The 21,669-nt window shown below is 45.3% G+C and overlaps 4 protein-coding genes and 1 non-coding gene across 5 annotated transcripts; 3 read left to right on the plus strand and 2 right to left on the minus strand.

The window, feature by feature from the left end:
* Positions 1–5,832: 5,832 nt before the first annotated feature.
* Positions 5,833–6,576, minus strand: LOC124703700 (probable CCR4-associated factor 1 homolog 11). Its single transcript, XM_047235925.1, has one exon. The coding sequence runs from the start codon at positions 6,574–6,576 to the stop codon at positions 5,833–5,835; it is 744 nt and encodes a 247-aa protein (XP_047091881.1).
* Positions 6,577–7,226: 650 nt separating this feature from the next.
* TRNAA-AGC lies at positions 7,227–7,299 on the plus strand. The gene has a single exon. It is a non-coding gene; the product is annotated as a tRNA-Ala (tRNA).
* A 390-nt stretch (positions 7,300–7,689) lies between these two features.
* On the minus strand, positions 7,690–12,811 carry LOC124684870 (RNA demethylase ALKBH9B-like). Its single transcript, XM_047219125.1, has 6 exons — positions 12,634–12,811; positions 12,051–12,524; positions 10,057–10,142; positions 9,648–9,958; positions 9,015–9,086; positions 7,690–8,939 (listed from the first exon to the last, which is right to left on the minus strand). The coding sequence occupies exons 1-6, from the start codon at positions 12,809–12,811 to the stop codon at positions 8,036–8,038; spliced, it is 2,025 nt and encodes a 674-aa protein (XP_047075081.1). The 3' UTR covers positions 7,690–8,035.
* A 2,807-nt stretch (positions 12,812–15,618) lies between these two features.
* LOC124703710 (pentatricopeptide repeat-containing protein At2g35030, mitochondrial-like) lies at positions 15,619–17,802 on the plus strand. The gene has a single exon (XM_047235935.1). The coding sequence runs from the start codon at positions 15,619–15,621 to the stop codon at positions 17,464–17,466; it is 1,848 nt and encodes a 615-aa protein (XP_047091891.1). The 3' UTR covers positions 17,467–17,802.
* A 1,113-nt stretch (positions 17,803–18,915) lies between these two features.
* On the plus strand, positions 18,916–20,909 carry LOC124667075 (peptide methionine sulfoxide reductase A5-like). The gene is made up of 4 exons (XM_047204403.1): positions 18,916–19,206; positions 19,648–19,760; positions 20,115–20,259; positions 20,361–20,909. The coding sequence occupies exons 1-4, from the start codon at positions 18,916–18,918 to the stop codon at positions 20,556–20,558; spliced, it is 747 nt and encodes a 248-aa protein (XP_047060359.1). The 3' UTR covers positions 20,559–20,909.
* The last annotated feature ends 760 nt before the right edge of the window (positions 20,910–21,669 follow it).

The following is a 21,669-nucleotide window of genomic DNA, read 5'->3' on the forward strand; positions in this document are numbered from 1 at the left end:
CTGCGGATCGCTTGGGATCTTCTGTGCCGCTGGTACCTGTAGCTTCGGCTGCACCTGTGCCTAGTAGACCTGTTACACGCTCTCAACATGGTCTTGTTAAACCAAAAATCGCCACGAATGGTACTGTTCGTTATGACCGTCTACGCTTTGGGAATTTTTGCAGCACCGGTGAGCCTAGTACTGTTCAAGAAGCTCTCAATGATCCTAAGTGGAAGGCCGCTATGCAAGAAGAATTTTCTGTGTTACAAAGTAACCATACATGGCATCTTGTACCGTTCACTCCTGGCAAGAATATTATTGATTGTAAATGGATTTTAAGGTCAAGAGAAAGGCTGATGGTACTATTGATCGTTACAAAGCTTGGTTGGTGGCTAAAGGCTTCAAGCAGAGGTATGGCATTGACTATGAGGACACCTTTAGTCCTGTTGTCAAGGCAGCTACAATTCGTCTTGTATTGGCTCTTGTTGTTTCTCGGGGCTGGCAGCTTCATCAGTTAGATGTGAAGAACGCGTTTTTACATGATGTTCTGGAAGAAGAGGTCTTTATGAGGCAACCTCCAGGGTTTGAGGAGTCCTCTCGTATGGGACATGTCTGCAAATTGGACAAGGCACTGTATGGGCTGAAACAAGCTCCTCGGGCATGGTACTCTCGTCTTAGTACTTAGCTTCAGTCTATTGGATTCTCTTCATCTAAGTGATACTTCTCTGTTCTTCTACAACAAAGGGGGAGTAACTATATACATGCTCATCTATGTTGATGATATTGTTGTTGCTAGTTCGTGAGAGAAGGTTGTTGATGCATTACTTATTGATCTCGGCATGGACTTTGCTCTAAAGGATTTAGGGAATTGCACTATTTCCTTGGTATTGAAGTGAAGAAGGTGTGTGATGGTATTATTATGTCTCAAGAGAAATATGCCAATGATCTTCTTACCCGAGTAAATATGAAGATGTGTAAAGCAGTTGATACTCCTCTCTCAGTTTCTGAAAAGTTATCAATGGTTGATGGTGACTTGTTGAGCAGTGAAGACTCTACTCATTATAGAAGTATTGTTGGGGCACTCCAGTATGTTACTTTGACAAGACCGGATATCTCCTTTTCTGTGAATAAGGTTTGTCAGTTATTGCATGCCCCTACAACTGTTCATTGGACAACAGTTAAGAGAATCCTGAGATATTTACAAGGAACTATCTCTCTTGGGCTAAGGCTGAGTAAATCAACCTCCACATTGGTTGCCTAGATGATAGAAGATCAATAGGTGGCTTTGATGTGTTTTTGGGATCAAACTTGATGTCATGGAGTGCCAGAAAATAGGCAACAGTCTCCCGCTCAAGTATAGAGGCTGAATACAAGTCATTAGCTAATGCTACTGCTGAAGTCATATGGGTACGGGGACATTGCTTGCAGAATTGGGAGTGCCGCAGTCTCGAGCAGCATGTTTATGGTGTGATAATATTGGAGCTATGGATCTCTCTGCTAATCCAGTGTTTCATGCTAGAACTAAGCATATTGAAGTGGATTATCATTTTGTTCGTGAGAGAGTAGCTAAAAAGCTTTTGGATATACGGTTTATACCTTCAGGAGACCAAGTGGCTGATGGGTTCACAAAGTCACTATCGTTGAGACAGCTCCAAGCCTTTAGACGCAATCTTAACTTAGATAATTTATGATTGAGGGGGAATGGTAGACGATGTATTTGTATGTGTATAGGTCTCCTTGTATATCGGTATAGATTGCCGTATTGTAACCGTATGTAAACTCTTGTGAATATATATATCACACCAGCCCGGTTAGGGTATGCTTCCCATATTGTTTTGATATGCAAAATTGCAATGCATTTTTATTCATCTTTGATTTTGTTTATAAGTTGTTCTAAGTGTTTTGTTTTTTCAGGGATCGTTTGTGTTATCTTTTCCATATATTGTGTAAAGAACTTGGTTTCAAATATATATAGAAATGTTATTTGACACCCTTTTTTTGAAATGAGGAACATACCTCCGGCCTCTGCATCAAAGTGTTTGATGCACACAACTCTTTATTTCATAATTCTATTTTTTAGTTTCAGATTCATAAAAAAAAGGATACAAATCATGGATCACTTTGAGTTGCCAGAAGAATCAGCCAATGAAAAAGAGCGTACCAAAAGCCTCTATGCATCTGGTATTCTAATGGGCAGCCGCGAGCCATCTTTGTTGAAGATAGCCCGTATGACCGCCATCAACCGAGTGCATCCAATATCCAAATGTTCCCGCTGATCCATATGAAGAAGTTAGGACCACATATGAATCAAGTAGGTTGTTCTGTGGATAACCTGCAAATAATTGGAAACACTGGTCTTGTTAAAAACAACATCATTACAGCAATTCCAAATCTCCCAAGCTAATGCAGAAACTCCCATATGAATTCAGGCCTTAACTTTTTTTTATCAATGCCATTAAGCCAATTCCTAAACATATTAACATTAGCTGGTCGAGCTATATTAATAGTAAAATGAACAACTCTCCATACGGATCTCGCAAAAGGGCGGAAAATAAAAAGGTGTTCAATTGATTCACGTGAATTACAAAACACACACTTTGTACAACCAGCCCATTTACGTTTTATCAAATTTTCTTTAGTAAGAAACACCTTTCGATTTAAGAACCACATGCAAACCTTTATTTTTAGTGGAACTTTAAATATAGACATGTTATTTGGCACTTAAGGTGCATAATATGTAATTTTATACCGAGATATTTTTACTTTGTTACATTTAGAATTTATTTTTAAAATATAATTAATTACATTCATATTGACTTAAAACAAAAAAATTGATAAAAGCCGGGAGGCCCTGAGCGTGATACGGACCCTTCTCGTCATTGATATAAAACCATTCGGCGTTCTAGTACCGGACGGACTCATGCGTAGACATGGGCAGAAAAATCATTTTTGGCGGAAGCACAAAGGTCAACTGACCATTGCTCCATCCCTGGTTTCCCTATCAATCCTATAGAAATACTAGAATAGGCGTAGGCCTATATGGGAGGACCTCCAAGTGTCCTCCACAAAGTTGGAGAGGACGGTGTAGGCGTTGGGGAAGATGTTATGTGGTTGCAGGCCATATTTTTCCAGCACTTCCAGAAAGAAATCTGAGGGCGGAAACGAGAGCCCCTGCTCTACCCATGCCTTGGTTATTAACCGCTAATTTCCTTCAGGAGCCAGAAGCACGATGACCCTAGTAAATCGCTAGGAATCCATTTTTATGAATCCCTCGTCCTGAAGGACCATTAGGTCAAATTCATTGAGGTTGCGGGGCCACCACTGCCCTTTCTCACCCTCGCGCTCCTTGTCCTTGGATATTCACTCCAGCTCCGCTTCTACAACTTTTTCCGCCATTCTGATTTGGCCCTTTCGTTCTTTTAAATGTTCAACTTCGGTTGGAATCTTCTGACCAAAGTGGCTACTGGAGGATCCGAGATAATGAGAATCTAACGTTATGTCAGAGATGTTGGGCGAAAGAAATGATAAAGGTTGAACATCTAAAGGATCTGATGGATTAAGGGGATCATTTTCCAGCATGTTTGCGGTGGAACTGTGAGCTGAGTTTATGGACATATTCACAATTGCAAATGTAGCGCTAAGTGACCTAGGAAAAAATTGAAAATGATAACTTCTTCTTCTACAAGTTCGGCGAAAGCTTATCGGGAATGGTGTGGCGGTTTCCCGTTGTCGCCGGTGAGCAGGAACGGTGGAGGGGAGGAAGAATAATTCGCCCCGCTGCTACGTGTTAGAAGCAGAGAAGTTTTCCCGTTCAACCGCGTTGAACTTGGCCAAAGGTGAGCCGTGGAGTGACGGCGCGGTGAGGTTGACCGGGAAGCTCGCTAGAGATCTAAATTTAAGCGGCGGAGTGGGATCGAGGTTGAAGACGAAGTGGGGGTGTGGTGAGAAGTGAGAAAATTACCACACTCACGGGATATTTATAGCCATGGCTCCAAGATGCGTGTGCTGGATCCTACAGTGAGAACCACGCGGTCACACCGTTAGATTTCCACCACGTGTCATAGGTTATGGGCGGTGAAATTGCCACGAAGGTGGTTTTACTGATAGATTGTTACTTTCCCGGAAATCACTGCATGCTGCAAATTCCGCCCGTGAATCTAGGAAGCATCTCAGTACGATTCGTGCCTTGGACCAAATGCAAATTTTGCGAACTTACCGTTAGCCTGAAATGTGACCGTTGAGGTCGGTGCTATGGGATTTTCGACGGAAATAATGCCGGAGAAAAGATTTATGGAGTCCTTCAAGATTTTCTCCAAAACGAAATGAAGCTATAGTTCGACGGGGGAATGGTGAATCTCGAAGAAATCCGGGGGATACTGTCCTGGATATGCTAACTAGGCATACCTTGATAGGACCTTGATTTTGGTAAGGCCTATGGCCCAACCGGGATGCCCAGTTGCCGGAAAACAGCGAAGGTGGGATCCGTTCCGTAAACAAGCTACCGGATCCGGCCTATGGTGAAGGTCGGTCCGATCCGTGAGGTGCACGACAAGGAATACTCACCATAGACTAGCTTAGTCGTACCTGGTAGGATCTCTACCTCTCTAACCCTAGATCTGGAGCCTTTATAAGCCATATATTGGGAGACTTTGATGTAGAACAACTATCATTGTAATCGCGCACATATTGCCTTATAGTGAATTATAGCAGCACGTAGGATCTCGCCGGCTGTGCGATGTCTGGATTTCACCAATATTATATTTTTGATGAATTGTTTGTGTCCACTACAACCTAAAAAAAAGTAGGCAAGTGAATCCATGAACCCGGTCCATTTTAAAACCATAAGAAACACCTTTCCAACACAAATATCACACTTTATATTTTTTCATTAATTATTTCAAAAATACAAAAATATTTTCTTCACTTGTCAAACACAGAAAACCCAAAAAACAACCATCATTTCATTGCCTTTATCTTGCTTACTTATTTTACTTGATTTACTTTATTTTATTTACATTTATAATACGAAACCTTCTGCGTGAAAACCACACGGTGGAGTTGGGGACACAAGACAAAAACTTTGCTTTGCAGGTTGTTAGAAGAGGAGAAGAAGAAATAATCCCTTACCAATTCCTTGAGAATTCAATATAAACCCTCGAGTCACCCTTGTGGAAATAAAACGCTTGCTACAACACTCTACACTTGGAGTCCCAACGAGTTGGTACACACGGAGTTGTTGCCATCAAAGGTCTCTCGTGAAGTTTCCACCAAGATCTCCGGCGAAGTACGATGCTACGAATGGTGGGAGGTTGAGCTGCAAAGGAAGGCATATACTTTTGTAAACAAGTGGTACTGCAAACTGCCAGCGGCGGTGCTGCAAAAGGTCAGCGGAGATGCTGCAAACTGTTAACAATGGTGCTACCACCGATTAGTGACGGTGCTGCTAGCCGGACTAGGAATGCTGACGGCGATGTCACGGCGAGGAGTAGTTCACGATGCTAAAGCTGTATATTTTTTGTGCTACAAATGTTACGTGGTTTTGCTACATTATTATAAATGTTTTGCTACGATGTCTCCGGCGAGTCTCTGGCGATGTTTTCGACGAGTCTTTTCTTTTAATTTTTAGATGAACCTTTTTCTTAAATGAAGCAAAAGCGGGAGTTCCATTTTTTGCTGTGACAAAGCGAAATCTGTATGTTAAGGTAAAAGTGAACACATGTCAAGCAAAAGACCAGGAGGCTGCAAAGTTTAGAGACTCCGAAGAATTCTCAACAGTCCCGATAACTAAACCACTTCCATATCCCATCAAGCGAAAAATATAAAATATATGTACACAAATCTGAAACTCTAGATTCACGCAGCGAGGCCATCGATGGCTCCGCCGTAAATCGGGCGCACGTCGAATTCGGGTGGGAAGAAGCGCGACAGCATGACCTGCAGCACGTCGGCGGTGAGCAGGCTGTCAGAGCCGGCGTTGTGCGCGCGTCCGGCAGCGCGCTCGACGCCGAGCGCCGCAGCCACCTGGTCCAGCCCGCCACGCAGACCGCAGGCCTTGGCAATGTACTTGACGTCGAGCACCGAGGGCCCGAACAGCTTCCCCACCAGATTCCGGAAGTCGTCCAGCTTGTCCGGCAGCCGCCTGCCGCCGCGGAGCAGCTTGGCGAGGTACGCGAAGTCGTAGGAACCAGAGAAGGCCACCCACGTGAGGTCGGGAGAGCCGTGGCGGCGGGCGAGGCCGGAGCGTGCGAACTCGGCGGCGAAGTCGAGCGGGTCGATGCCGTGCTCGCGGAGGTTGTGGAAGTCCATGCCGTGGGCCTTGAGCATGGCGACGGAGGCCGGCGCGTGCGGGTCCAGGGCCTCGTCGAAGCCCCAGAAGTTGAACTGCCACACGACGGGGTGGGGGCCGTCGGGCCCGACGAGGGTCAGGCCGAGCTGCAGCAGCTTCCTGAGCTCGTCGGCGTTGCGGCGCACGAGCGCGTAGCTCTGGTGCGGGTCGCGCAGGTAGCGCGGCGTGGGCGAGTCGTACACCGTGCCCGGGAACTCCGTGTCGATGCACACCACGGGGTGCGTGGGCAGGAGGGCGGTGATGGCGGACATCTCCTCCGCGAGGTTCCAGTACCACACGTCCCGCACCTGGAGCTCCGCCGGCGGCTGCGGATCGAGGTGGAAGCGGGCGAAGGCGAACTGGTCCATCGGCGGCGGGTGCATGTGCACCGGCATCTGCATTGGCAGGTGGACGACCATGCCCTGGTGCGGGTGGAGGAGGTGGTGCCCGGGTGGAGGAGGAGGCGGCGGGAGGACCATCGCACCGCCGCTGCCGCCGTCGCCGTAGAAGATCATGGCTGGAACGGAACTGTCGTGCGGCGGAAATCTCGATCGTAGACGTTCGTTTGTTGTGTGGTTGGATTCGTGGGGCTGTGGTGCTATTATAGACGGGCGATCGACGAGAGGCAGACGGGTCGGATCAGGAAAAGAAACGAACACGAGTCGCCATTGGAAGCAATGCGAGAGTCGGGCTCGGATTGGAACAGCCGCCGGGTTCGACCTAGGCTTTCGGACACGATCAGACGAACCAGATGAAACAATGTGTAGAAAAAAATCGAGCTTTCCTTTCCGGATCCCATGGTGCGTATTGGTTCGATACACAACCCCGTTGCCCTAGTTTCCCATCTTTTTTCCCTGGCTCGGTTCGTATTACAGGTACCAGTTATGGTGTTAGGTTTGTTGTCTAGTTGGCAGTATCAACAGGGGATGTAGCTCAGATGGTAGAGCGCTCGCTTAGCATGCGAGAGGCACGGGGATCGATACCCCGCATCTCCAAGTTTTCGTTTTGTTTTGCAGATTCCATTAAACCATATTGGTTTATAATGTGCAGCAGTACAGCTTATATTTTCTGCAATATCCAAGCACCATCAACTGCCGGAGAGAATGCATAATGCAGAGAAAGCATCTCATCTCGTCTCCAATGCCATAACATGCCTACAATCCATGACATAACTTCCAACCCCAGTTTTGTTTTTTTTTTTAGGTAAACTTCCAACCCCAGTTGGATTAACAGTAACCAAAAACAGTAGAATGTTATAACAGGCAAAAACTACATCATATGTTCTGCCCTCCTCGACCCAACCAAAATCATTCGATCACAACATTCGATGCAGATAATCAGTACCAACAGAATATCACAACATTCGATCACTGAAACAAATATCCTCACAACATTCAAGCCCTGTTGGATTAGTACCAACCAAAGTCAGTGCAACAATAATCAGTTTCCATGCAAAATATTACTACATCATATAGTATGTCCTAAGGCTCCACCCAATCAAAATTATTCAGTCATCAATCTAGCCAATGCAGCACCAAGTCACAGTTACAGCATTCCAGCGAAAACAAAACTTGTATCTACACAATAGGCTCCTGACTATCTATCAATGCATTCAGTTCATGAAATGTACACAGCGCTCAAGTTCCCTCCCAGTTTCCATGTATCAATCAGCCTTTCCAACATCTCAGTCCAAAGACTCTTGAGTACACACATTGGTCACGCAGGGTATGGCTACCCACCCATGTTTATTCTGGTCCTCGGTTTGTTATGTATGGTCCGTATGCTCATGCGAGGCTGGTCGGGAGAATCGTGGCTCCCGGTGGAGAGGGAGTCCATTTCATCGTTGATCGTGCGGTTGATCATCAGTAGCTGTCTGTGCTCCATACGCTGCTTCCTTTCCTGGGACTCAGCACCGTTGTTGATGAAGTACACACCGCTGCCATATGCCCTCTCGTGAGGCAGTCTATTCAGACGATCTCTGAGATCCTCACCATGAGACTGCATGCCAGGTGCATCGCGTGGATATCTTGGTTCTCTTGACCTCCCAATGGAGTTACTTTCTCTCCCAGAGCTTGGCGGGTATCTTGGTTCTCTTGACCTAGCAATGGAGTCCCTTTCTCTCTCAGAACTCGGAGAATATCCTGTCTCTGTTGGCCTCCCAATGGAGTCCCTTCCCCTCTCAGAACTCGGAAGATATCCTGCCTCTCTTGACCTCCCAATGGAGTCCCTTTCTCTGTCAGAACTCTGTGGATATCTTGGCTCTCTCAACCTACCAATGGAGTCCCTTTCTCTGTCAGAACTCGTGCTAGTCATAGGACTCTGTGGACGTTGTGGAGGTTGGTCTCCAAGAATGCCACCCCAACTTGGTTTTCCAGCAGATGTTCTTCCTTTAGATTTCCTGCTTCTGGATGATCTGCTGCCTAGGTTACCATTTGGCACGTCAAGCTGCTTCCCCTTGCCGTCATCTGAGGATCTGCTACTTTCTTGTGGAGCTGCTCTGTTACTTTCTTGTGGAGCTGCTCTGCTAGTTTCTTGTGGAGCTGCTTCGAGAGGAGTAATGTTCAGCAGATCCGGATCATCCTTGAAACTGAATGGACGCTTTGCTGGATCCATTTTTCTGAAGGTGATGGATATCCTGTGCATCAGAGTACCCATGTCACAGATGTGAATGAATCAAGTCCAGAAAAATAACACAGCATACAATTATAACCTTTTGGATGGCACTGCTGGAACGCAATGCTTTGCAACATCAGCACCATTGCCATTTATGATAAGCACAGACCTGTGAATGTTCACATATAGTGTTTAGCGAAGGAACCAACGAATTGCAGCATAAAACTAGAGAGGCCACTGCACAAATTACGTAAGATTCATGATAATCAGGTGAGGAAACAAAGAAAAAATAACATATCACAGAAAATAGCTCATCTTAGCGCAAACTTGAAAAAACAACTTCAGGTCAAAAGCTCACAAGTTTAGCACATCAATGTGACATGCACAATGTCATTTACAAGTATCAAGTGGGACATTGCTTAATCTTGGTATTCATATGATAGAGACATTTGGATCTGTCATTAAATATAATCAATTTGAAACTATACATGCATAGAAAGTCAAGTGCACGTGTGCAGCTATGACAAGATGTACTGCAGGTGATCAGCAAGCAATACCACTTGCAGCAAGAAAATGTGCTATCAACATTTTGAAATCTCAAATAGTCAATTCTAAACTATGCATACCCTGGATAACCAAAGCTCGACTACTACATACTACAAAAAAAAGGTTGAATAGCACATAATATCCATAAGCATAGAAGAAAACTGGGAGTATAGAACCAACATACCCGACTGGTAGAGGAATTGCAAATGAGCCCACAAATTCTCCAGGGCCAGCGATTTTCAGACTAGACCCAAAAAGTATGTTGCATTCACTGAGGAATGAAACAGTACAAAATGGTCGAACAAAATCATGGCTGTCTATATGTGGTGGGATGCAATCTCCAGGGTCATACATATTGACAATGCAACTGTCCGGTACACAGTCCGGGGGCAAAATACGCCATTTTACCAATCTCTTGATCATGACCTTAAATAGTTCAGGAATCGGATCAGAAACAAAAGTTTGAATGATGCCTGGTGGATTTCCATTCTTGTCCTGCCATTAAAATTTTCACCTTGAGATAGATTTACAAACAGGATTCTTTATTCTTAAATGTAGGTACAAAAAGATGGAACTAAGAATAAGGTAAGTACCGTAGCATAGTTATAACAGCATCCAAATTGGATTGTTACCCGCCCTTTACCACGCATCCATTTCTCAGGTTCTGTATATGTCCGATCTGGCAAGGAAAGAAAATAGCTGTGCTCAGGTCTAGCCATACGAAGTACAAAAGTTAAAGGGGGGAAGAAATGCAGTAAAGAGTTTGAGAACACGTAATACTAACAACTGAAATATAAATGAAGAAACATTATTACTTGCAGTGCATTAGATAAATATAAAAGGTAACACATTTTAAAAAATAAATGTAACAGTTAGGTAACGAATACTTTCTTCTTCGAAATTGCTTTATATATACATGAAGTGGAAAGTGCTCTAATGAAATCGGATAACCTCAAATAAGATGTCACCATAAGAAAATGGTTTTAACAACCGAGCAGTGCACGGTTAGCTAGAGCGCATGCCTGTGAGCTCAACCCGCGTTTGAGACATAGCCTCCACAGGTGCCTTACCTAACAAAATACATTTAGGGGAGGGAACATGCCCCTTTAACCACGTTCTTTTAGTAAGAGTTTGTAAGAAATGTGAGGTCAATAAGGAAAAGTAGCATTCACTACATTCCTATCAATCTTGGTACATGTTCTATGTTATAAATTATAAGGTAATTCCTTCAAAGCATTTGCAGTGAGTTACAAAGGTATCAACTATGGTATAGAAACAGGGAAATATTAGGTGCACTAGCACCTTGAGGTGTACTAGTGCACTAGGCAATGGGAAATTCTAGTACAGCTCACAACCATAGTTGACATGAAAAGGACACAAGTGCTTCAGGGAACAGGCATACACTCATACTAGAATGTGACCGTTACTACGAAGCAACTGTGAGAACAGTCCATTCTAGAATAGTACATCTGAATTTATTTTCAAAATAAAAGGGAAGTATATTTGAAGACAATAAGAAACAGTGGTAGAACAATCCAAAAAGTGTGCTCTTTAAAAAAGGAAAATGGTGAGGACAACCCATTCTACTTCTGAACACCATTGTTACTTCAGTCATGGGTATCATGGGATGCAGGACTGTAAGAAACACCAGGCATGCATGCATGGTATGTTATTCATGCTTCAATTTGAAGTACCATTAGTCAATATATGAGCATAGAAACAATGAAGCAAAAAAACATAATGGAGAATACTACAAATGATACAAAAACGAACACGCTAAAATTTATGTGAAGTGTATCAGAAGTATGCGCAAAAAATAAATAGATAGGGCACCAGAAGGTATGGAATTGTTTTTGCAAATTGCTATTCACTAGGTTTCTCCATGATAATCAGGACTCTGGGAGACTGGGAGATACTTCCAGATCTGTAAGGTTGGCATTTTATGATAATATGCACACAAAAAAATGGTTTTTTAGTTCCTACAATGAAGGCGCAGATAAATTTACCAAATACCGATTTATCTTCCTCAATTTTGATTGTCTACACTTCACACTCAGAAAAGCTAAATCTGCTAGTTTTCATAGGGTGATCTAGCAATTAACTAAGACAAAGCTTCCAACTTTGGGTTACGATCACACATACAACGTTGCATAAACGTAAAATCTGAGGTCATAACTCCCAGAAATTAATGTCTCTTGCTTTCTTTGCACGGAGACATTAAGAAAATCTACTAAACGACATACGACATAACTACTGTGTCCATATAGATCTTCCTAAGTTGACCTAAAATCTAACCAGGTCACATCGTCCATACTCAAATCAAAATCAAGCATACGGCTTGCTTGAGCGTATTCCATACTCTGGGTACTACAGCCTTAGTAGCAGTCTGAAGCACGCATCAGTGGCAATACAGCTAAAGATCGTGGAGCGAAGGCGCGAACTTCATGCCCTGATGATTAATACTCAGCCCTAGAAGCAATCATTTTTTTGGATTCCGTTCAATAGAAATACAGTCTAGTATATGAAACTCAAAACACACGTATCAAGACTAAAACTAGTATGTATGTAACTTGAGTGAAGGCCTCACCTCCAAGCTCCCCACGCTTGCCCTTCTCCTGCAGGTCGTAGACGCACTCAACGATGCGCTGCTGCTCGGCGGCACTGAACACGCCGGCGTGGAGCTCTAGGCCTGCGAGGATGTTGACAAGCCGGCCCTTGACCCTCTCGAAGCATATGAAATCATCCTTCCGCGCCACCTTCCGGAACCGATGCAGCTCCCGCTGCTCCCTGGACGGCTTCGCCCTGGGCTTCCCCGCCTCCTCCCCGTCGTCGGCAGGCGTGGCAGCCGCGTCCTCCTCCGCCGCAGCGGCGAGCTCGTCCTCCTGCGCCATGTCCGCCCAAGACATCCTCGGGGTCTCCGCCGGCTGCTGCTGCTGCGGCGGCGGCGGATCCGAGTCCCACCCGCTGGCCTCGAACGGCAGGTGCTGCGGGGGAGCCGGATCCAGGTCCCACCCCGAGGGCTCAATCTGGTCGACCCGCGGCTCCGGCGGCGAGTCGTCGGCTGCAAGAAAGTTGGGTGAGGGCGAATGCGAGACGCGGGCGGCAAGAAACCCTAGAAAAGGCCGTCCACGGGCCAAGAACCCTTCTTTCCCCGGCGGTTAGGCGGTTACCTCGAGGGAGGAGGGACTCGACGCGGCCGCGGAGGGAGCCGGCGCAGGAGGGGCAGAGCCCCGCGGAGAGGAAGGGGAGCCAGGTGGTGAGGAACTCCCCGGCGATGGCGAGCTCGTCGGCGTCGTACTGCCCCCGCACGAGCGCCATCGGGTCGTCGTCGGCGTTGGCGGCGGCCATGGATGACGGCGGTGGTTGGCGGCGGCGCGGCCTCTCAGACGCTGTCGCTGGTGCGTGGGGTCCCAGCCTTGTCACACTCTCCGCCGCGGACTTTCACCCTTTGGGGAGGTTTTGGGTCGCTGTTCCCACGCGGAGACTCTTCCGGATAACTTGACTTCTGCTAGGTCGGGCTGGGTTGGGAAGAGCTGGGACGATCCTGGCCGTCCATTGCAACGTCGATGGTCTGGATCGGAAGCTTTTGGAAAAGGGTGAATGGATGAGACGATGATAAACTGAGTAATTTAAGTTGCCGCTCTATGATTCATTGACTTTTTTTCTTTAAACACCTTACAAAACGCTTTATTCATCTGAAATGGTAGTTAAAGATTATTAAGCCATACAAGCTCACTCAATCCACGGTCTACCCTAGCTAACTTGCGAGCCACCGCGTTAGTTTCGAACTTGATAGTTTTCGGTGTGAGTACTTCATTTGGTGTGGTTATATATGCATTCCTCAAATACGATGCTACCTATAAAACGGGTCACATAGCCACATTGTCCTTGCGATTGATGGGTGTAGCACACCAAACAACCAGAGTTTAATTCCCATCATGAAAGAAATTTGGGAATCATCGTCAATGAGTTGTATTCTATAGAAGTATAGCACTAAAGGTTTTCTTTTAGCTGGGTGCTCTTCAGAGGTAGGCTGAAAAAATATCGCCTTTCCCCATCGACGTGCCACATCGACATATGCATCGTTGCGTGCAGCGGGCCTGTTCACCGACTCGCAAAGCTTGCTGGTAATGGTGTTCCTATGTCAATGGTGTAGACTTAGTGTATGCATTGGCAACGCTGAAGTTAGGCAACCCTCTAGTTTAGTTGTGTGCGAAAAACCCTAGCGATCTAGGTTTTATCTGCTAAGTTCATAGTACAACCATTTTCTGCTAATCTATCTTTTAATCTCTACATGTGTTTGCTCATGTAACTTTATATTTTTATTAAAAAAATTGTGGCTGCTCTCAAAAATATGATCCTTTGTATTTTTTATTTATCTTACGTCACACATACTAGTATTGTTTCGTCAACATTCTTCATGTAAACCATAGAGGTGTAACTCAAAACAAAATTAATAAACTGAACGGGTGCTCATAATGTGCACACGATAATTTATCGTTATTTTCGTGTTAAATGGGGATTTTCTAAACGTGTAAAAGTTCGATTGAGATAGACTTGCAGGTAGGGTGTTACGATCGTCGTGACAATGTTAGTCAGCATTAATTCTGCAACTGAAAGAGTGTAACGTGGACTAAATATAGACACATTTTCAGAAAAATTACAAGCCTTATTCATTAGAACTGAAAGAGTATTTGCTAGAAAAAAAACTATAGAGGCGTTTTAAAAAATGCCGCCACCTAACCGTATTTTACTGCCGGTAGGACTAATTTACGCATGATAAATAAATATTGAGACTAATGTATTTAGCTTTACATATAGATAGTAGAGATGTATTTAGCTCTACATATGGATAGTCTCCCATAATAGAGATAATGATATAGATGAAACAAACAAATCTCTAAACCGGTACGTGAGAGCAGCCAGAGAAGCCATCAGGAGGCGGCGGCCACAAACCCGTCCAGGTTCCGTTCTCCTCGACGGCGACGCCAGTGGTCCGCTCCACATCCGGTGGCCTTGGGGCGTTCAATTATGGTAAACCATGGTCCCTCGCCGGCGGGGTGTTTCCGTTCCGTTTTAGGTTGTTATCAGTATCGTTTTTTTAGGATGGTGAGGCGGTGGCTACATCTGGAAGTCGGAATAAGGTTCTCTCCACCCTATCCTCGTTTTAATGGAGCGTCGAGCGCTGGTGGAGGGCGCGGGGAGTCATGTGCCCACCGAAACTTCCAGGATCCAATCGGTTTTCATGTTCGCTAGCACTATTTAAAAAACCGGCCGAGATACCGATTTATCGTGAATAGGGTGATAACCGATAAGATTTCGGCATATGGGCTAATTTACGCCGACACCGATATTTCAGCGGATTTTCAGTCCGGTAGCCGATATTTCACCCGATATTCAGTCCGATAGCCGATATTTCGCCCATTTTCAATGGAATTTCACTAAAAGTTGGTCTAAGAGTCCTTATATTCTTGTAGAAATGTGTATTAGCTCAAATTTTTTATTTTTATTAATTCAAATGCAAGGAATCAAGGTAATACTTTTGTTCAATGCTCCAATATTATTTTTACATAGCATATATTATAGAACATCTAGTTCCCAAAATTAGAATTTATAATAAAATAAGCTGATAAATGGCAGAGCGATAAAATCAATTAGTCGGCCGATAAACGATTAATCTCCATTTTGAGGCTGACACATAAGTTAAAGATTTCGTGAACATTGTTCGTTGGTGTGGTTTAACGACAATCTCTTCCAATCTACTGTTGTCATCATTGGTGATGGTTAATGTTCTAGTACGTTGGTTCTTTGGGGCTTAGCAGGACAACTTCATATTTGTCTATTACAACAAGTTTTGTCCGGGTGTGGTGATGGAGGGTGAAGACGGCTGCGGAACTTCGAATTGTCGTTGCGTTTAGTTGTCGCTTGGTAGTCCGCCGAACTTATTTGTAATTTCTATTACTTATCAAGTTATTTGTACTATTATCGTGATTATTAGAATAGATCGGCGAAATTTTCGAGAAAAAAATATTTAGATGAAACAGGGGGCATTGGATTGTTATAGAGATCGACGGTCAAAATGCATTACAGCAACAGGGTTCTGAAAAGAGGAAATTCTGGCTTTTTAAACAGTGGGGACTGCTGCTGATTCGAGCATGGCGGCCGCGCTGCGCCGCATCCGCTCACCGCGGCTCCGCCTCGGTGCCAGCTTCCCTTACCACAGCGCCGCCGGTGACTCCAATCATGTCCAGGACCCGAACCGCCGCATCGCGGACCTAGCCGCCGCTGGGCGCGTCTCGGACGCCCGCAGCCTATTCGACCGAACGGCGGACCGGGACGTGGTATCCTGGACGGCGCTGGTCGCGGCGTACGCGCGCCACGGTATGCTCCAGGACGCCAGGGCCCTGTTCGAGCGCCCCGACGCGCGCCGGAACGTGGTCACCTGGACGGCGCTCCTCTCCGGCTACGCCAGAGCCCGCTGCATCGACGAGGCGAGGGCGCTGTTCGAGCGGATGCCGGAGAGGAACGCTGTCTCATGGAACACGATGCTGGAGGCGTACACCTCCGCCGGCCGCTTGGATGACGCGTGCGCTCTGTTCAACAGTATGCCTGTAAGGGACGCCGGTTCCTGGAACATCCTTCTGGCCGCGCTTGTACGATCGGGGATCATGGATAAGGCGCGGAAGCTGTTTGAGAGAATGCCAGAGAGGAGCGTCATGTCATGGACAACAATGGTCTCCGGCATTGCTCGGAGTGGAAGTGTTGACGAGGCTCGGGCGCTGTTTAATGCCATGCCAGAGAGGAATGTCGTGTCTTGGAATGCCATGATCTCTGGATACGCACGAAACTGCAGGATCGATGAAGCTCTTGATTTGTTCATGAACATGCCCATGAGGGACGTTGCTTCTTGGAATATTATGATCACCGGTTTTATCCAGAACAAGGATTTGAACAGGGCAAAAGAACTCTTTGATAAGATGCCTACAAGGAATGTAGTCACCTGGACTACTATGATGAATGGCTGCTTGCAAGGTAATGAGAGCGAAACTGCCCTACAGTTATTCAATGGTATGCTCATTGATGGGATCAGACCAAATCAGGTGACATTTCTGGGTGCTGTTGATGCGTGCAGCAATCTTGCCGGACTTAGCGAAGGGCAGCAGGTGCATCAGATGATATGCAAAACATCATTTCAGTTTGATACTTTTATCGAGTCCACCCTCATGAAATTATATGCCAAATGTGGAGAAATCAGATTGGCAAGAAAGGTGTTTGATCTCTCAAGGGAGAAGGATGTAGTCTCTTGGAACGGGATGATTGCAGCATATGCACATCATGGACGTGGTGTAGAAGCTATAGCATTGTATGGCAAGATGCAAGAAAATGGATATAAGCCTAATGATGTCACATATGTGGGATTGCTCTCAGCATGCAGCCACTCTGGTTTGGTCGACCAAGGGCTTAGGATCTTTGAATATCTGGCAAAGGATATCTCCATTGCAGTGCGGGATGAACATTACACCTGCTTGATTGATCTTTGTAGCCGAGCTGGACGACTTGATGACGCAAAAAGATTAATTCACGGTCTTAAGCTTAAGCCTAAATCAAGTACTGTCTGGAATGCCCTTCTAGGAGGTTGTAATGCACATGGAAATGAAAGTATCGGTGATTTGGCAGCTAGGCATCTCTTAGAAGCAGAACCTGATAATGCTGGAACTTACACTCTCTTATGTAACATTTATGCTTCTGCTGGTAAGTGGAAAGAAGCAGCAAAGATTCGGTCTGAGATGAATGATAGAGGACTAAAGAAACAACCAGGATGTAGTTGGATTGAGCTGGCAAATAAGGTCCATGTATTTGTAGCACGTGACAAGTCCCATAATGAGTATGGCTCAATCAATAGTATGCTGCAAGGTATTCATCACATGATGAGGATGGGTGGCACTGTTCCCAGGGACTATATGCAGCTTACAAATGAGGAGCTAGTGGATCGTATAATTTGAAATATATTCAATTAGAGTTCGAGGATTAGTCAAAGGAAGTATCTTGCAGCACTCCATCTGTCAACTAGCCTACAGTCTAGAGTTTATACCTATGGTGTTAGTGTTACCTATGATCTCAATGCTATGGCATCGCACCTGAGGCTAAGATGGCCTTCATCTTTGGAGCATTATTTTCTAGCAAACACCTGGGCTCTTCTCTGTTCAGAGTTCTGTGGAATGCTAATATCTTTTTCAAGGCTGGGGGATAATCAAGGACCTTACAGAAGTCTTGATCTTTATCTTTGATCCTTGAATCTTATTTCTCTGGTGCACTGTCTGCAGCTTTGCCACGTTTGAGGTGCTTCCTGTCCCAGGGTATGTTCTTTATCAGTTTGAAGTCACTCCTCCGTATTTATCAGTTTCTCTGTATATTGCTTGATGAATATGAGCAATTTTTTAGATGCTTCTTGCCTTTCAATTCAAAATTGAGGCAATCTTACTAAAATATCAGTAGTTGCTATACAAGGAAAAAAAAAAGACCAAACCTATCTAGACCTCGTGCTTTTGCATGCTTTTTAACTCCATGGTCAATCAAGTTAGAACATGGATGGGGTCTTTTTAGGTTTTTGCTTGTTAAGTTCAAGTAAAAAGTAAAGCAACAAAGGACAGAAGTAGCACCGAACTTACATTTGCCCTGCTTCAGGCAGGACACCAATGCCATCAATGTCCCCCAAGAAATCTGTGTTACCCTTTGCAATTTAATTTGATTCAGTGAACTCGATTTTACCGCAGTGTCTACACAATTCTGCAGGTAATTTGCGTCTTGGACTGTTGGGGTTTATCTGTAGCTCATATTGCTATTTCGGTAGCAGGCAAGACCATCGGGATCACATATGCAATTCTTTGCTTCTGAACTCCGGGTCGGAAACTGAAATAAGCTCTGGAACCATCTTGAGCAAACGGTTACTGTCTGCAAAAGAAAGGAATTTTCTGTGCACTGGAGTTGTTCTCTGTTCTCAGAAGGTAGTATTTCTTGCGCCGGAATGTGAAAAATGGATAGCGTATACTAGAACGCCTACACCCTGCTGCAAGACTTCCTCAGCGGTATCTGCGTACTGTAATTATACATTGTAATTGCCTTTTTTTCACAAGTGCACTGTAATACCTGTCGAACTGAAATGTAACCTAGATTTAGAGTGGAGATACTGTATTGTTTTTTTATTCAGTGGAGAGTGGGTGTGCGGATATAAGACAGTTTTGAGTTTTCTCAGGCCCAAAATCATTTGAGTCTGAAGATCACCAATAAGGCCCACCTCGGACGGGCCCAGTTGGACGAAGCAACCGGGACACACTCGTCCGTCGACCGCCCGCCTCGAATACTCCTCGGACCAACCAACCCACCGACGGTAGGTCGCTCGCGGCGCGCTCCTCCGATCCCGATCTCCGCGGCGCCTCCTCGCCTCCTCCGCGATGGCCCGCGCGTCCTCCGCCGCCGCCGCTGTAGCCTTCCTATGGGCGCTCGCCCTCCTCGCAGCGGCGGCCTCGGGCGCGCGCCTCCCCGGCCGCGCCGTCGAGGGCGCGCAGCAGCGGGTAGGCGGGGGCCCAACGGCCACCGCCGTGTTCGCGCTGGGAAGCTTCTGGCGGTCGGAGGCGGCGTTCGGCTGCCTCCCCGGCGTGCTCCGCACCTCCGTCGGCTACGCCGGCGGCTCCAAGGCCAACCCCGAGTACCGCAACCTCGCCGACCACGCCGAGTGCGTCAAGGTAGGCTCCTCCTCCCTGTCAGCTGTGCTAGTTCCACCATGGCTGAACGAGGCAATGATAATTTGGTAATGCTTGCTACTTTCAGTAGTGCCGTAGTCTCCGACTTCTCTGTTAGTTACTCCATTTTACCAACAGTGAGTAAATGAATGTTTGTCCAAGAAAATAAGAACATCGAGTAAATGAATGAATGATTTCCCTTGATATAAAATAAAATACTAGAATGAATGAATGTCTTGTGACCTACTAACATAACATGCCTGATTAGTCCGGCGTGCAGTGCGCTTGAAGCAATTGGGCATGTTGTGGTGTTGGTGTGCATGATCGTGCTGCATTCCTGCACAACATAAGAGCGTTTTAAGTTCTGAAGTGCTGTTAAGAACTTGAGTGTTTTCTGAGGTACGATGACTGGCTTTGACCTCTGCTTGCCCTTTAATAATATAGGTTGAATATAATCCCCGGTTGATTCAGTACAAGCAGCTTCTCGATGTGTTCTGGGCAAGTCACGATCCACGCGAGGTCTTCGGACAAGGACCTGATGTTGGCAACCAGTATAGGTGATTGAATTTTATCTTGGCTCCTTTCCATCAGTAAATCAACCTTTTTAAGGCTGTGATGATCTTCTGTTTGCATCCAGTACTTTTCCGTGGTAGATCAATTTTATTTACGGTATTTAGCATATGATATGTTCACAACAAGGCCATCAGTTTTCCCAGTTTTATGCCTTCATGGAATCGATCTAAGTTACAATGTCAGATCTGCATAACCCAGTTTCCCTACTAGCCCAAATAAGAATCGCCATGTACATAGCACTATAGCAGTATAGAACAATATGATGGTAGCATTTGTAAACAAATGATATTCTTACGAGCACCCTGATCATTATAGTTGCTCAATTTGTGTGGTCACAGATCCGTCATTTTCACAAATGGAACCCTCGAGGCTAGATTGGCTGGTCTTAGCAAAGAAAGAGAACAAGGCAAGGACCGCAGCAGTGTTATCACCACAGAGATCCATCCAGTGGGGGCATTTTATCCAGCTGAACCAGAACATCAGGTAGCTATTTCACTATACTTCCTTCTGATACAGACAATGCAAATGGCATTTTGTTCTTGTGTGTTTGTTTTTCCCTTACATGAAGTCAATTTCAATGCTAGAAATTTGAGCTGAAGCGCAAGCCTTTCCTCGTGCAATTGATCGGTAACCTGCCAGAGGAGGAACTCCAGTCATCAACACTAGCTGCGAAGCTGAATGCATATGCTGCAGATCTCTGCCCTCCAAAGACCCAGAAGAGGATAAGCTCCAAGATTGACGAGATTGCTAAGAAAGGCTGGCCCATCCTAAGAGACATTTAAGCTCATTGTGGTCCCAGTTCGTCTCGTCAGCTACTCCAATCCAACAACACATGATTTTTGCTGGAATATTTCGTAGGAGAGTCTCAAGCAGCTCACTGACGGACAGTAGCCGGGTCGCAGTGGTTTATCGTTGACTTGGTCATGGAGATTACAGTGTTTATAGATAGCATCATCTGTTGATTGCCAGCTTTTTTTTTCCTGTTTAACATACATGTGTCTCTTGTTCAGAGCTTACTGAACACGTGAAGTTGTAATGTGTAACTTTGGTTGTTTTCACCAGTGAAAATATACAGATGTGTGTTGAGCTGACCCCAGGCTCGTTCCTGTGGGAATTAAATTGTTTATCATGAACTTCTTGTAGAGTATTTCAGATGCAAGTTGTTTGCGAATCAAATGAAGCATGAATATCCCCTGGCACTCTGGCAGGTTGTAATTTAAGACGTAAATATTCTCACATAGGTTTTTCTCCTTTTTTTTCTTCGATAAAGAACATATATTAATATCACGAAGATACCAATTACATCTAGTCTCTGCAACAACGCAATGCCTAGCGATATATGAATGCACACAGCTAAACAAAGAAAGAACTAAAATAAAAGAAAAGTCCAAGAGATCTATACCTTGAAGCAGGGCAGTACTAACAGCACACTGACAGCACCAGCTTCTCCAAAAGAGACGCATCCAATAAGGTAACAACACAGTCGTTGCCTCATCGTAGATCTTATGTTTTCACCCTTGAGAAAAGTCATCGCTTCCAAAAACAATACCTTCAATAAGCCTATTGGCAAGCACAATCAATTAAGGTCAGACTTTGGATTTTCACCCCAAAAGACTTTGAACTTCTCCTGTGTTGTCGCCCCCACTTGTGAAGCCGCTGCTCCAAAACAAATCATCAAGCCAATTCATCATCGCCACGAAGAGTTGAATCATCTTTTCTAGTCCTGAGATCTCGGCTTACATGACATTCTCCGCCAACTGACTTCACCATGGGCAAGAAATCATGCCACATGATGGTAACAACCAACAGAGCTCCGTAGTGCTCCCTCTAAAACTAAATGGTCAGAAAAAACATGGCTACGCACGACTGAATCACATCCAATCCAGCAAACTC

The sequence above is a fragment of the Lolium rigidum genome, chromosome 1 (genome assembly GCF_022539505.1).
Source record: "Lolium rigidum isolate FL_2022 chromosome 1, APGP_CSIRO_Lrig_0.1, whole genome shotgun sequence".
Taxonomy (NCBI): domain Eukaryota; kingdom Viridiplantae; phylum Streptophyta; class Magnoliopsida; order Poales; family Poaceae; genus Lolium; species Lolium rigidum.

Excerpts from the sequence above, each read along its gene's own strand:
- LOC124703700 (XM_047235925.1), bottom strand. The coding sequence starts at position 6,576 with ATGTCCGCCATCACCGCCCTCCTGCCCACGCACCCCGTGGTGTGCATC.
- LOC124684870 (XM_047219125.1), bottom strand. The coding sequence starts at position 12,811 with ATGGCCGCCGCCAACGCCGACGACGACCCGATGGCGCTCGTGCGGGGG. Across the intron at positions 12,525-12,633 it reads CGAGTCCCTCCTCCCTCGAG|CCGACGACTCGCCGCCGGAG; the intron begins GTAACCGCCTAA and ends ACTTTCTTGCAG. Across the intron at positions 8,940-9,014 it reads CCAGCAGTGCCATCCAAAAG|GATATCCATCACCTTCAGAA; the intron begins GTTATAATTGTA and ends TCTGATGCACAG.
- LOC124703710 (XM_047235935.1), top strand. The coding sequence starts at position 15,619 with ATGGCGGCCGCGCTGCGCCGCATCCGCTCACCGCGGCTCCGCCTCGGT.
- LOC124667075 (XM_047204403.1), top strand. The coding sequence starts at position 18,916 with ATGGCCCGCGCGTCCTCCGCCGCCGCCGCTGTAGCCTTCCTATGGGCG. Across the intron at positions 19,761-20,114 it reads GATGTTGGCAACCAGTATAG|ATCCGTCATTTTCACAAATG; the intron begins GTGATTGAATTT and ends GTGTGGTCACAG. Across the intron at positions 20,260-20,360 it reads CAGCTGAACCAGAACATCAG|AAATTTGAGCTGAAGCGCAA; the intron begins GTAGCTATTTCA and ends TTTCAATGCTAG.